Source organism: Pholcus phalangioides, unplaced genomic scaffold (assembly GCF_987345545.1).
Source record: "Pholcus phalangioides strain wild (caught in Gottingen) unplaced genomic scaffold, Ppha-v1.0 ptg000014l_1, whole genome shotgun sequence".
In the NCBI taxonomy this organism is placed as follows: Eukaryota; Metazoa; Arthropoda; class Arachnida; order Araneae; family Pholcidae; genus Pholcus; species Pholcus phalangioides.
The window spans coordinates 17,023,062-17,039,743 of record NW_028301607.1 but is presented as its reverse complement, the minus strand read 5'-3'; the positions used below and the strand labels follow the sequence as shown (position 1 = coordinate 17,039,743).

General features: G+C 36.9%; 1 protein-coding gene across 1 annotated transcript in view; it reads left to right on the top strand.

Annotated features, from left to right (window-relative positions):
* Nucleotides 1-15,079, top strand: part of LOC149078219 (uncharacterized) — a 31,154-nt gene extending 16,075 nt beyond the window's left edge. Inside the window, exons 3-5 of the mRNA XM_089241456.1 lie at nt 13,465-13,524; nt 13,632-13,719; nt 14,674-15,079. Coding sequence (XP_089097582.1) covers nt 13,465-13,524; nt 13,632-13,719; nt 14,674-14,760 — 235 coding nt within the window. The 3' untranslated portion in view covers nt 14,761-15,079. The remainder of the gene's footprint in view (nt 1-13,464; nt 13,525-13,631; nt 13,720-14,673) is intronic.
* Nucleotides 15,080-16,682: the final 1,603 nt, after the last annotated feature.

Sequence of the window (16,682 nt, the reverse complement as noted above, 5' to 3'; positions counted from 1 at the left end):
AGGGACCATTTTTAGAAAACGGTTGAAAACATTTAAAGATGATTATTTTAGAATTAATGAAAGGAATAAAATTTCAGAAGTAGTGAAAAAATACCTTATAAATAAATGAGAGAAAAATAATTTCGTAATTTGTGATAGAAATTATTTCACGATAAATAAATTTATAATTGCATAATTATTGAAAAGAAATTATTTGCAGACATACCAAGAAGAATATAATATCAGAATTATTGAAATAAATAATTAAAGAATCATTTAAAGTGATTTCGCATTAAAATTAATTTAATTAGTAATTAATCAGACACTTTTCCGGAATTGGTGAAAAAAGTGATTTCAGAACTAATCAAAATTGATAATTAATAAAAAATAATTTCAGAATAAATTATTCTACTACATCTACTTGAAGAAGGCACGAATGAGATCTGAAACGAACCCCTCAAAATGCACTTGTCTGCTCAGTTTAAAACTGCCACCGAAGATAACACTAAAGAAAATGAAGAATATGACATTTCCTTATCGCATCTGCAACTGAAGTGTTCTGTGGTCGTCTTCTTGATGCCATGCCATACATGCTAGAAAAGTTTTGTTCTCTAGTAGCCACTGGAGTAAATTTATAAAACTTATGCTACAAACTGATACTCACTAGTGAATCTATATAATTAGTAGTACAAGTAAACTGCAACAACTAAGCTAGTGTAAGTCGTTAGTCGATGGCCGGGAACCTTTCACCATGTATCGGTATATAATATCAAACTGCATAAAAACTAGAGCTTGCAGCGAGAAATCGATTTCAGATTTGAAAAATCTCTGATCAGTTGAAAAATCTCATGCAATAGAAAACGAGAAAAAAAAAAATGTTGCCCAATGTTATTTTTGCCCCAATACAACTCGGAGCCCCATTGGCCCATTCTATTAAGATGCCACAGTAAATTATATGAGTAAGACCCTTGCAAAAGAAATCTGGATTTCTTATTCTCATGCCTTGGTATGAGTTGGTGCCCGCGGACTTCTTGGGCAATTTCAACTAGCCCGCGGTGTATGAAAGGTTGAAGACCCCTGCACTAAATCATACGTGGCCTTCGGAGATGTTTAACATGGCCAGTTACCTCGAATCTGGTATTGTATGTAATACTAGCTGTTATCCGCGGCTTCGCTCGCGTGAATTTGGTAACCCGAAAATTCTTCCTTGAGACTCCTTTAGGGAGTGAATTTTAAGAAATTCCTTCTAAGCGAGTCTTTGCATCATAAAATGAAGATACTGACTAAATTTCAAATTTATAGTTTCAGCGGTTTTCACTCGGCATGATTTCTCTACATAGCATTTCAAACCCCCTTATGACCTTCCCTTAAAAGTCGAATTTTGAAAAACCCCTTCTTAGTGAGTCTTTACATCATAAAATAAAACTACCGACCAAATTTCATAAATATTGCTCCAGTAGTTCGGCTCGGCGATGATGAATAAAAGTTAGTCAGGACATATCATTATATTTATATAAACTGAAGAGCCAAGAAAACTGGTACAGGCATGCGTATGCGAATAAAGAGATATGGAACCAATCAGAGTACGGCGCTGCGGTCGGCAACGCCTATATAACACAACAAGTGTCTGGCATAGATGTTAGATCGGTTACTGCTGCTACAATGGCAGGATATCGAGATTTAAGTGAGTTTGAACGTGGTGTTATAGTCGGCGCACGAGTTGATGGGACATAGCATCTCCGAGGTAGCGATGAAATTTGGATTTTCACGTACGACCATTTCACGAGTGTACCGTGAATATCGGGAATCCGGTAAAAAATTAAATCTACGACATCGCTGCGGCCGGAAAAAGATCGGGACTGACGAGAATCATTAAACGTGACAGACGTGCAACCCTTCCGCAAATTGCTGCAGATTTCAATGCTGGGCCATCAACAAGTGTCAGCGTGCAAACCATTCAACGAAACATCATCGATATGGGCTTTCGGAGCCGAAGGCCCACTCGTGTACCCTTGATGACTGCACGACACAAAGCTTTACGCTTCGCCTGGGCCCCGCAACACCGACATTGGACTGTTGAGGACTGGAAACACGTTGCCTGGTCTGACGAGTCTTGGTTCCAATTGCTTCAAGCTGATGGACGTGTACGGGTATGGAGACAACCTCATGAATCCATGGACCCTACATGTCAACAGGGGACTGTTCAAGCTGGTGGAGGCTTTGTGGTGGTATGGGGTGTGTGCAGTTGGCGTGATATGGGACTCCTGATACGTCTAGATACGGATTTATGGACAGCCCTGCAGGATTCATGGTGTCAATTATCTCCAGCACTACTTCAGACATTAGTCGAGTCCATGCCACGTCGTGTTGCGGCACTTCTGCGGGCTCGCGGGGGCCCTACACGATAGTAGGCAGGTTTACCAGTTTTTTTGGCTCTTCAGTGTATTATATAGATGTACTTTTATATACCAGGTGTACAAGTATGAAATGCGGATTTCAGACAACAGATAGTGCACCAATGCAGTTTGTGCTATAAAGATTTGACGCTGCGCCATTTTGTTGTGTCATCAACAAGTGTCAGACACGCGCGAGTGATAAATTGCAGAAATGTGTGCATAGTGTTGTGTTCAGTATGTCGAAATTTATGCCGAACAAAGAGCATTTGTGGACAGCATTAATTTTTTGTCTTCATTTGAAGAAAACTGCTGCTGAATCATAGCGATTACTTCGAGAAGCTTATGGTGAACATGCTCCATCGCAAGATACGCGTGAACGATGGTTTCGGCGTTTCAAAAGTGGTGACTTCGATGTTACAGACAAGGAACATGGAAAACCGCCAAAAAAATACGAAGATGTGGAATTGCAAGCATTGTTGGACGAAGATGATACGCAAACACAAAAACAACTCGAGAGCAATTGGGCGTTAGTCAACAAGCTGTTTCCAATAGCAATGCTCCATGACAATGTTCAATGCTCCATCACATACGGCGAAAGCAGTTGGCTCACCAGACCACTCCTTCCGATTAGCACTTGTTTGCATCGATGGGTGACGCACTTGCTGAGCAGCGCTTTGGTTCGTACGAAGATGTGAAAAAATGGCTCGATGAATGGTTCGCAGCAAAAGGGGAAGATTTTTACTGGCGTGGTATTCACAAATTGCCCGCAAGATGGGAAAAATGTATAACAAGCAATGGAGCATACTTTGAATAAAGCACTTTTTATCATTCTTCCGAATTTAACGTGTTTTTTTTGAAAAAAAATCCGCATTTCATACTTGTACACCTGGTATGTAGTAAAAAAAATTCTTTTTTTTATAACAATTCAATGATATTTTTTGATATTTTATGAAAAAAAACTATTTGATTCGTTTCGAATTTTCACTAAATGGTTTCATCCTTCTGTTATTGAATAATTAATCAACGGTTGGATTGTGTTAATAAAGTAATTGAACATCAACATTTGAGTAGAATATGGAAACGAGATGAGAAACTAATTCATCACGAAGAAGCGTTGCTTTGTGAGTGAGTGAGTGAGTGAGTTGCGATACGTAAAAAACAACAACGAATTAATATTATTTTCGCATTTCTTCTTTGGCTCGTGTTAATTAAATTGGGATTTAATTAAAAAAACTACAAGATTTTTATGAAAATTCGTGCGGCGGGAATGAAGATTAAGAAAGAGAAAATTACATTTTTCGGCAGAAATTCTTACTCCATTTTGTTGCCTTTCCAAATTATTAGATTAAAAATAACATTTTCGTAAAAAAAAATTTAATTTATTTTTCTCTAGTTGATACTTTCTTATCGTTGATTACCATTCATTATAATTATTTAACGAGCACTCCACTTAATGATATACATAATGTATACTATGCACTTTTTTGTTCGTGAAGTTGCTCTGAAAGGGAACACAAGATTCGTATGAGTTAAATTGTTATACATAATAGGGGAAAAGTGTTTTTTTTTTTCGATTCCAAAAATGTTATATATGTGATAAATCCGGTGATTATGCATAATCACCTACCCTTTTGGTAAGATTGATAATTTATGACATTTGAATGCGAACACATGCGAATTTATCACATTTACTGGTGATTATGTATATCCCCAGCTCGTATTGGTAAATATGATAAATTGTTTATCATATTTACCATTATCATAATTTTACCATTTATTAATTGTTACTTTAATTTAACGGACATTATGCTCAAACTGAGTCTAGGATGATACATTTTATCGGTAATGTCGGATTTGTGTACATATGTTAATGCATGTGAAGAAAGTGAAATACAAATACAAAGGCCACGACAGGCAAATTGCCCAACGAGGTGGTTGAAAAAATATTCCCATAAAAAATATGGATGTCAAATATAACCAAAATGCAGCAACGCAATATAAAAGCATACGTCTCGAAAATGTAATTAATAATATGCAAGTATAATACACTGCACCCATAAAAAAAGATTGTAGTTGTCTCATCTGTGTATGGATAGCGTCTCAATTTATCCCAATATGTTTATCGTACTTCCATTTTAAACGTGTCAATCGTGTTACAATTCACGAACCCCGGAGGTAGACCCACAGAGTAATAATACTATAGAGTGCGCGCGAGGGGTTACAATGTGAAGCAAAGATCCGGAGTCACGTGATTCCGGTCGAAAGGCTGGTCAGGGAATCTCGCTGGCAATGCTTTCCTTATGGCTGTTCGTATGACGATCTCCAAGGCTGTCTTATTTTTCATTAGAATGGTCACCACGTGTGCAGCTTTCGGATGTTCTGAACGGTTTAGGAAAGGAGGAACATTATCCTTTCACAAAGGAATACTTTTTTGCTTATTCCCCTTCTTATAAATTAAAAATTGGAATATTAAATTGACGATGCAATGGATTTCTGACGTAATCTCAGTTTCTAACGACTCCATTTTGGATTTAATTCAATTAAAGTTCCAAGTTTTGGTAAAATTCAAATGTCATGAATCATTATTAAATGTTTTAATAGCATTTTTGGCAATAAGTGATTGAAATTGTGAGTTTTATGAAGTTTTAACTGAAATATACGTCTCCGCAAGATTTGGCGAGATTTGGCGAGCTAGTGAGTTCATTCGAGTTTTGCTCAACTTGGAAGAAAATATGCTTTTCAGATGGAGAAATTTATGAAAAATATTCTATTTAAATAGAACGTGAGGAAAACTCCCCCCCCCCCCTCTAGACAATTGCAGTTTTGCATAAAAATGCATAACAACCTCTAAAAATAATAGTATTTTTACCCCTCTTCGTAACGGTTATGTTTGCATATGCTGATAAATACAGCAAAAGCCAACATGAACTAAGCCGATGAAAAAAAATCTCTCTCTATCTTCGCATTTATTATTAATTTAATTTTTATGGCGAAATATGTGTAGTGCACGCATCTCATACGGACAGAACTAAGTTGTTGAAATAAAGTGATATTTCAGCATGGATTTTTTCCATATTCATTAAACTTACTAACTTCATTTTGAGAATTATTCGATTCATTCGTAAAAAGTGATAAATGCTACGAAATTCATCAAACTTACTAAAAATATTGGTAATTATGCATATATTTACCAACTATTATGCATAATTTCTGAAGATAACGCGCACTACGGATTTATCAAATTTACAGTAACATAAACATTATATATTTGTTGTATATAATATTTTGTTTCCTGTGTGTGTATAGATATTTAGAAAGCTATTAAAAACTGTGCCAAAAAAATTTATTTCATGAAATTTATACTGTTTATATTCACTTCCTTCAAATATTATATATTCAATTAAAATTTAAAAACCCATGTGTTAAGAAATTATTAAGAATTATCACTTAATGGAAAATAAATAAATTCCGTTTTCCAATATTTGTTTATTTTATAGAATTTATTTTTTCAAATCTGATACTCCCTAAATATTTCACATAAAAATGAGTGAAATTCATTGAAAAAATGAAGGAAAGTTTTCATCAACTTGATCGAATTGAGTCAAATTTCGTTACAGCAACATCCTAGCTTCTGCGAAAACGCGCCAAATGTAATAGCGCAGAACCTGTTCTTTCCCCGACAATACTGCTCATCTTTTCTTCACGTTCGACAAGTTTTATGAATAGCGTGCGCGGTCTATTTATATCTTAAGTCTATGGGTAGACCTAAGCTATTCCGTTTAATGACAACCCTTTAGAGAAAAACTCCTCGCGACGCCACAACCCGGAATTGCCCGATGCTTTCCTTCTTTCAAACCAAACACAAGTCCGGTCTATCGCCATGAGCAATTTGCTACCTAGTGAGTTGTGCCGAAAGTGTAAGTACATGTACCTAATAGTTTGAGTGGTATCTAGCTAATGGTGTGTCTGAGTTCTGCCATCTATATTTCAGAAGTGAAGTGAAGTGCAATGATTGAATATTTGTACCTTTTGTAGGCCTGTAGCTCTCTGTGGCGGGGCTTTTTAAAGGGTATATTCTAAGGCAAGGGTGCACACCCAGTCCGCGGGCCAGATATGTGGTATTTCTGCAGCTAATCTAGCCAAAGACATGATTTCCTCCATATTTATCATACACTAAATGCATTATCGGCTTCATTTAGAAAGTATTCATAATCGCCGGTAAAAAAGATAAATGTAGCGAAATTTATCAAACTTTCGATAAGATTGGTGAATATATGTATAACCTTCGATAATTATCACACACACACACATTCCCCATAACATAGATATAGGCACTATATCTAACTGATGTCGTTACACATCCTTTATCTTTTGAAACGTTGGTGATAGAAACATACTTTTTTAATAAGAAAAAAGTTATCCAAATAACTTGCCTATTTCAGATGTGCCATTCATTCATTATATTAGGGGCAGTACTGAGATAACTAATTCATTTTTTATACGGTCCTTCTATTCTCCAACTTCCAATTAGAAAGTTGCATGTTTCCCACAAAGCATGTTTCTACAGCCAACGGTTCAAAAGGAAAAAGGGTGTATGAAGGTATGACTTTACACTGTACTGGAGTTATCACATTATTGCATTTCAAATAATGGAAAAAACGGGGGGGGGGGGTGTGAATCAACGATGTTACGTGAACACGTTATTTTGTAACTTGTACCGGATGTACTTCAATAAAATAAAAGAATACCGTCTATTTCATCCATATAAGGGAATAATTATTTTATATGGCCCGTGGCATGAAATAAATTTCTTTGCGGAAGTTCAAACAAAACAGAAATCGAAATTATTGTGGAAGTAAGTCATTTATCGTGTTGAAAAAAGTGGAAAATCATTTGATTTTCAATTAAGTAAATGCTGAACATATTGAAATCATTTTCTCGATTATTGGTAAACAAGCTCTGGCATATCGCATAACAACGAAAAAAACTACGCCCACACACAAACACAACCTTTTTTCATTTATAGCTTCTTATAGACTCTTTCGATAAGTGTTCAAGTGATAATGGAAAAATGCTAGAAATAAATTCGAATGTTTTTTGGTTTTTTTGTTTTCCATGTGTATAATAACTTTCTTCAAACAACGTGAGCGTCAATTTTTCGTTTCTTTTACATGTAAAAATCTTAATTTCTCCCTCATTCGTAGCGTTTTTGAAATATTGCATAACAGCATCCGTTTATTGATGTAGATTTAGAGTAACAAACATTGGAATAAATATGTATTTTAATACATAAATTTCGAGAATTTAAAATTTCGTAAGAATTTTCGAAGTAGAAAAATAAGAATTGTGTTTCAATATTTGAAATTTTTATGAAAAAATTTATTTGTAACTCAAAACATTAAGCTTTACCTCGCTTGGAATATATATATATATACACTCATTGCCATAAAAATTTGCGCACCCAGAAGAAGTCGTCAAAATGAAACGAAATTTTACACATGTAAGTACTACGTTGATATAAGTAAGTGATTAGAAAATCCAAGAAAAAGGATCATTTATTGCAGAAAAAAGTACAGATGAACAGAAGTTTTAGTACTCTGTTGGACCCCCCTCTAGCGCGAATGCACGATGCGATACGAGCGGGCATTGAGGCATACAATTTCCGTATGATGTCCTGACACATCTCGTTCCACAGTTGCTGTAAATGCGCCTCTAGTTCGACCAACCTCGTAGGGTGTCCAACTTGCCGTCCCAAATGATCCCAGATATGCTCGATTGGTGACAAATCTGGGGATAGAGCAGGCCAGGGAAGGGTGGTAATGTGGCGGAGGCAGTCTTGTGACATCCTTGCTGTGTGTGGCCTAGCATTGTCTTGTTGAAAAATGGCTCCTGGAAGCCCTGCCATGAGTGGCAACACATGTGGCTGAAGGATGTTATGGACGTACCGCTGGGCTGTCATTGTGCCATGGATCAATATTAGGGGTGACCGTGTATCGTAAGCAATGGCACCCCATACCATGACACCAGCTGTGGGAGCGGTGTGTCGCTGTAAAGTGAAGGCAGGATTGAAGCGTTCACCACGGGGCCTCCACACACGAACACGATTGTCATCACTGCTCAAGTTGAATCTCGATTCGTCGCTGAAGACGACTTGGTTCCATTCCGTTGCAGTCCAATCCCGTCGTGCTCGACACGACTCCAAACGGATGCGTTGGTGGGTGGGTGTCATTGGCAGCACACGTAATGGGCGCCGCGATACCAGAAGTCCTTCAGCCAGGCGCCTTGCGATGGTTCGGGAAGACACAGGGGCCCGTAGTGAAGCTGCTGCCTGTGTCTGGATAGCGGCCAATGAGGCAGTTGGCTCTACGCGTGCGTTTCGGATGATGTGACGGTCTTCTCGACGACTGGTCTGTCGAGGGCGTCCTGAACCTGGTCGCCGTGTAAATGACGTCTCTTCTGTCCACTGGTCCCAACACCTCCTCACAGTAAAATCAGAACGGCATAGTTGACGAGCTACTCGCCGAGCTGACCACCCAGCTTCCATCATCCCGATGATTCTTCCCCTATCGAACTCTGACAACTGCTCATGTGGTCTTCGACGGCGGCGTAACGGCATGTCTACCTCAGCATTTCCTTTGCAAACGATTAAATACACTCCAGCAAGCTCTGCTTACCTGTTTTATACTCCAAGGAGAACGAAGTTCAACGCCCTCTAGTGGCATTACGCAATGCGCAATCACGCTGCATTTCTAATCATTTGCATATCTGTCCGACATGTACCTTCAGGCCAACTTTCGTTTCGATCCCACAATTATTTCTTGGTGCGCAAATTTTTATGGCAATGAGTGTGTGTGTGTATATATATATATATATATATATTTATTTATTTATTTATTTATAGTTGGTCAAATACACGGATGAGATTGGGAAAATGTATCCAAGAAAACCTCTCGATAACGGACGCCATTGGGATGCGCATTTTTTGTCCTTTTACGCGGAGTAATTAGGTATTCAATTGAAAAACAGGCAAATATTGTCTTGATATGATGAGGGAAATTTATTATTTGGGAAACGCCGTAGAAAGAGAAGCAAACTGACGAAAAATGTGTCCTATCTAATCTCGTTGCGTCCATTGTCCATTGAAGTTATAAACAATTCTTATTGACATTATTTTCTATGAGAATCTCTCAATCCAGACTCTCAAATATTGACGCTATAGCCGAGTGATTCTTCATTACAACCAAGGTCGTTATAACTGGGTTTTACTTTATATTTTTCCGATAAAACTCTATAAGTATCGAATTACGTCTAATGTCCATTTCAAAACAACGAATTGTCCAATGAAAACAACGAACTTATGATTCTTACACATGATGTCCAGAATTGATTGTGTTTCGATATCAATCATGAAAAGTCACTTGGTGAGGGTCTTCCAGTATCAGAATTGTATGGGAATGAAGAAGGAGAAAATCGTTGTTGTTGTTCATTATAATTCTTCTCGGATGCCGAAACGATTTTGTTTTGTTTGTGGTTGCGCAAGTCACACAAGCTACTGATGCATTCAAGAAATGATAAATTCCTCTGTAAAGGGAAAATAAAAACATTCGAGAATGGAATGATGTTTATTTTTTGCCTTTGGATCTCATCCACAGAGTTTCGATGATTTAAATGCTCTGCAAATAGCTTTTTTTTAGTCGAATTCTCTTTCAAAAGAAATAATTCTTTCTGAAGAAACTGAGAGATTTTCTAGGACCTCCTTTTTCTAGTCGAATTCTAGGAACTTTTTTATATTTCTGGGTGAATCTCGAATAGTTTTGGCTTTTACGTATTGAAGCCTCTTCGAGTAAAGATAACTTTCGGCTTCATCATCATTACCTCCAGATCTAGAGAGCACGATCTACTAGTTTGAGGAAGCTACGTTCGTGAAAGTTGTATAGCCCTTCTTAGAAAACAAACACAATTGGACAATGACGTGAAATATCAAAATATTACTTGTGAGAAATCGGAACAATTTTTACAGTAAATATGAGGATCTACGAAACCCTTACTTTTATCTTATCTCTGAAGTTTTTTAAACTGAAATAATTATTGATTTCCGCAAAACAATCGATCGGATGCAACATGGTAAAATCTTGAAGTGCTTACACGAGATTGGAATTAGGGGGTAACTTGTTGAATTAATAGAATCGTGGTTGCAGGATAGGTCACAGCGGGTTATGGTAAACGGGGAATTTTCTGATCGGACAGGTGTTAAAAGTGGAGTCCCTCAAGGAAGTAACCTCGGTCCCATGTTTTTTTGTTTTTTCCCCTTTTTATCGGTAAACTTGATCAGGGTATTCACGGGGTTGTTAGCAAATTCACAAATGACGTGAAGCTAATGGGGGTTGTCCAGAATCAAAGCGATAGGGAGTGGCTCCAGAAGAACTTGAATGTAATTCAAAACGTGAAAAAATACGTTATCATATTAAAATAATTTATATAGGTTTCTTATTTTTTTGTCAAGAAAATAATAATAAAATTTGTAGCCTCTATTAGAGAAATATTGATAGATAACTGCTGCTACTATAAAACTTTTTGCCACAGCTGCAGAAAAAGTTTGATTCTGTTCTGAATTCAAGGCAACAGCTAAGTGCACAAGAATCATCAAATATATGAATAATATTGTTTGATATTTCATCCAAAGGGGACTTACTCTTCATCGAATATTCCTATTTTTCTAGAAGTTTTGTTTGTAGGTCATCTCAGGAATGGACATAGTGAAAGTATCTCGATACCTTAAGAGAATACGATACATATACTTCTTCTCTATAAGGATATTTCTTTTCTCTTCAGACTTTACAGTACGATTTCATGTAGAGGAATCCTCTTGAAGATCTCTATTCAGTGCAAACTTTTGAGCTGGAAGTCGAGTAATAACGTAACAACACGCCTTTCATTTCACAAATCGATAGACATGACAATGTTTCTCTTGACAGCAAGGAGGAATGTTACTTTGTAAGGGGAGGCGGGGAGCATATGTTCGCCATTTCATACGAATTCTTTTTACATTTACCTTGGGAGATATAAAAACGGAAAAATGGTTGTTTCATTTGTATACTGATGTTTTAGACATACAATAGTATCGTTATTGTGCGCTTCCCCGTACTTCCTTATATCTCAAGATATACATATTTTTTTCAGCTAGAGTTCTAACGAAATTCAAAGTCGGGAATTTCTCTCTTTTCCTGTTGTCATGTCAAAGAGGTCTCTGGGGCTGTAGTTTACTTATTCTCGAAAAAGTACTTTCTTAATCTGTTTTCTGTATTCATACACATATTTTCAAGTACATGAGAAGTAAATAAGATGATTTTCAAAGCATATAAGAGAAATCATAGAACTTTCGACATTGTTCGGTGAAGATCGAGGACCCAAGTCACTGCATACATTCACGATAATGTATTTCAACCAGTAGAAAGCTATTTGTATTTTCAAAACGGGAGATGTCTTTCGTATTTTTGCTCGAATGTATTTGACTGTTGATAAGATACATGTAACTATGATATCTCGTATTGATTTTCAACTTTCAGCATTCAAGTAGGTTTGCTAATGGTCAAAAGATGAAAGATAGGTTTTTTATAGGTTGAAAATAAACGTACAAGAGTCAAATGTTATGATCAAGTTTATTAGCGATGCCCAGCATTTTCGCTCTCAATTTTGATACTGTTTCTAAAATATATATATATATATATATATATATAGGAAAGATCGTCAAAATTTTCAATTTGCTTAAACGCCCCTATGACTTTGTGTCCAGTGCATTTGCGCAGGTCACATTGTTCTAACATCGCTACTGACAGATCCAGTTCAAGCGGAGAACCGGTTGAAAACCAAAAACCAATTTTACTTGCAGAATTATAGCAAATAGCTCTGTTTCTATTTGGTAGGTGGCAGCATGGGTTCCATCGCAATCATATTTCTCCACCTTATTAGATTATTATTATAGATTATTTATTGAATTATTTTTATTTATTTATAAACAAATTTGTGAATGGAAGGTTCAGCACTTACATCACAAAGGAGAGGTGCGAAAAAAAAAATAAACGAATAAAATATTTGAAACAAAGGGCATTATTGTATGAAAAGAAACAAGAATATGGAAAAATTTGCGAACTACACAAATAAAATTAAATTGAAAGGAAAAAAAAATCTTCTAAAACATTGATGCTGCACTAAAATCTATGCTGCCATTCCAAAATATAAAACAAATCACGTACCTTGGTGGATTGTGCTTGTGGGTTTTAACCCCACAGCAATTTCTTATTTTCCATCCTGAAAAGTTTTTTCAATTCTCCGGAGAACATTAAAAAGATAACTGGTGTTATATTGTCATTTTCATGCTGCACAACCCGTTTACGTGAAAAATAGGTTGACATTCGACATCCAATTTCACTTGCAGAATTACAACACTAGTTTTGTTTTTGGGTGATACATGGCGGTTGGTGCTCCATCGCAACGCTGTTTCTAGAGCGTATAATGCAATAATTATTTGTTACACTGGAACCCCTGCTAACATCGAAAAAATGTGAAACAAAGTACATTTTGCAGAAGATTGTCTGCCGTGAAATATCGATTTGGCCTGTGAGTTTTACCTACTTCTAGGTTCAACTGTATTAAACTTCCGAGTAGATGGTTAGCGTAGTACTTTAGACCGCGTAGTCGGCTCATATGCCACCACGTGACCGGCGTGAAAATTTGAATTCCGATCTGATCTGAATTGGATGTGGCACATCATAAAGGGAATAAAACAACGACTGTAATGGGGGAAAAGTGTCCAGACACATCTATGAAAGATGGACCTGGATATTCTCCTCAAAATATATAACACGTCAGAGAAGGTGCCTCCAGGCAAAAAAGGGCAATGAGATTCGGAAGACGCCGAAGTTAATTAATGTCAGAGGCAAATGGAAAAATTCACAGGAGACTTACATTTAGCAGTTGATCGAAAATTCTTGATTATAAATTGATCATATGTATTTTCATTCATTTACACACACACTCGTGGATGACATCAAAAATGCTAATCCCAATGTATTTTTTCGTGTCCTTTCAGAAAAATGATATTTCATCCGAGGTGTCGGGGCATCAGTGCGAAGAGATCACTACACACATCGTAAGAACTTTGTCCTTCTCAACTTATTTACACCTTAATTTCTAAAATTAGAATCGCCAAATTAAATGAATCTCACTTCATTATGCTTTCTTTCTCCGCCAACACAGGCCCCTAGAAGATCTGGAAAACTCCTTCAGTAGTGAAGAAAAAGAAGATTGGGCCAATTTTCAAAACGACTTCGGTTCAGAATTTGCAGTAAGTATACTCTCAACATTAAATTAAAGCGTGGTGGAAATGTACACTATTTCTTGCGCTATACATATCGGTGTTTACGTTTTCAGAAACATAATTTTGGAAGGTTGCGGTGCTTATACTGATTCGACAACTGCGCTATCGGATTTTTGTTTCAAAGAACACTGTCTCCAAGAAAATTTTCAATCTATCATGAATTGACTGTGAATATCATCTCTCTCGTGTAACCTTCAATTAATTAAATTGCATTTCAACTACTCAGAATCAATTCTGGACATTTCTGACAAGCATTTGCTAACACAGTAGTAACATACATGTAGATATAGTACTTTATTTTCACATTTCGGCGTTTAAACGAGAAACACGGTACATCCAGTCAAGTTTAGGTGAGCTAGAAGAACAAGATACTTTTAAAACAATACGATTTCAGTATAAATTCATTCCCCCAATTACAGTACGACTATAGGGTAAGATTTAGTTTTACGAGCAATCTCATTCGCGCATTTACCAATGCTGAAGGCGAACGCTATCGGTCCTACTTATAAATGGTCCTACTTAAATAGGTAGATGAGGATCGAATATCGCCTTTGGGCCAATCTCTTATAGTCCATTAGAGACGATGCAGGAAAAATTATTCTGTTTGTGTATATTCTCTGTGTGTAATTAATAAATTAGTATACACAGAGCGGCAGAAGTGTACTTTAACCTACTTGTTGGCGCAATATTGGCGACAATGGCCGAAGTTCCTTTTTTCGTGCGATCACCTTATTTTTCTTTCTTTTCCCTTCTCGTCATTCAAAAATGAGTCATAAGAAACCGGATATTCCACTGTTGGCGAATCTGTACATTTTAGCTTCTCGCTTGCAATGTTTTCAGATTTTTTACGAAGTTTCCACGCATTCACATGAGCTTGAATATGATATTTGCGTCAAATGATTAACGTTTCTTTCTTCGCAGGACAGAATTCTCCGCGATTTTATGATGTCGAACCTGAAATTCAGAGCGAGGAGACCGCATTCATTCTACGACGAAGACAACAAATGAGTAAAAAAAGCATTCTAGAAACAGCACCCATTCCATTAAAAAAATATTTGAAAACTTCTGTTCGGAAGGATTGATTTAAAAAAAAAGTATAAACGTTTCAAAAATATATATACCGTATACAGTATATGTGTTATTAGATTCTGCTAAGTGTTGTTCTCGAACATAGAAATAATTTTCAGACGCCATTTTCACTTTCTTTTATTATTATTCGATCCAAACTGATAGATAGACTTTGTTAGAGACGGTTTTCCCTCCGATTACTATTTATATAAGTTATTATTATATGTATATTATTTTAAACGTGCATCTTTAACGTATTTCGAAGCACAATGTGGATGTTTTAAAGTGATTAAAAATGTACTTCTTTACAAAAATAAAACAAAAATAATTCACAATCATGCGTTTAAAGTAAATGTGTATAATTATTTCTTTGAAAGGCGGGTGTATCTCAAAGTTACAGTAAGTGCAATTTACAATTGGGCCCACCAAAAAAGCATCACGAGAGTAAATATTAATGTGTATGCTTAACATATAGGGTGTTCCAAAACTCAACCGCTGAAATGAGAGGGGGTGATAGTTCACACGTTAGGGTCGTAAATGACTTTCACGTTCAGCCTATTGCCCCATTTACATGTGTAAGATTGGGGGTCCCTTTGGTGAATATTACCCGCATGGCACCTTTTTTTCGTCGTGGGGAAAAAAAAGGAGGGACGAAGATCCGTCAAAAGAGTCTCATCTTTTGTTGCGGAATAATTGTGGGTGACTCCGGCTTCTGCTCCCATAATCCTTTGTGCCGCGAAAACTAGTGTAAGCTTCTTCGACAGCCATCTTGAACCAACCACACGCACTTCCGTTAAACCCTCGTAACCAGTGACGGCTTCCGGAAAGAAGAGGGGGTAATACCGGCATAAACTAAACGCCATGTAAACGGGTTGTAGCGAAAATACCTGTTACGGGTAACTTCCCGGGATATTTTATTGCACATGTAAACGGGGCTTATGTTTGCACGGAATTCAAGCCACTGGCACCAAAAAATGGGAGAGAAACGTCTTAAAATAACCCTAGGAATAAGAGGGGAAAAAATACATTTTCCACACACACACACACGCGCGGATAGAGAGAGAAAAAAAAGACAATATTTTTTCATCCGTAATTGCTCGTGACTGCAGGGAAGAAATTTCCTCGCCGGTTCTTATGATGTCAGCAAGGTTGCCGTATTTTGGTGACTTCTGAAGTGGGATAATGCACATATCCCCCGAATGAGTGGGTCGTGTTTCCTGGTTCCTTCGAACAAATTATTTGTCCTGAGAACAACAAGTATTGGAAATGATGTCTCTGCACTTCAATATTACACGACAACCATACAGCATACGATGTGTACGAATTCCCTGTGGAATTCCCAACGAATTGGTACATGCCGGAACGTGTGTTATGGCCCCCAAAGTCTCGTGTTTATGTTGTCAAAGAGTCATGCGTGTTATACTAATGTTTTCATCTGTGTTCCCATATATAAAAGCGAACAATGAACAAACTGCCTGACTAGTGTTACCAGACGTAATCATTTTTTTGCGTCATTCTGAGTATAGTGGTGCCGTAGATTGTAAAAAGAAGTGTAAAAATGACGTTGCCAAGTGTGTGCACATCCTCATTTTCAAGTTTCGGAATCGTATAACCCTATACCTGGTAATGGTATGGTAAGCCTCTGCTTCTGAAATGGCGTCATAATAGAGAACATTCGATCATTCGTTGAACTGAAAAGGCATACTGAATATCCATTCCTATGATGATTAATTTCCATTTGCTTGGATATAAAAGTGACACGACAAGAAAAAAATTTAATTTTCCGCAGCTTCATGTTCGGTAATTCTACCTGCGGAGTATCTGTGAAAAATACATGATCCAAAATGCTCCCGCGAATGAAA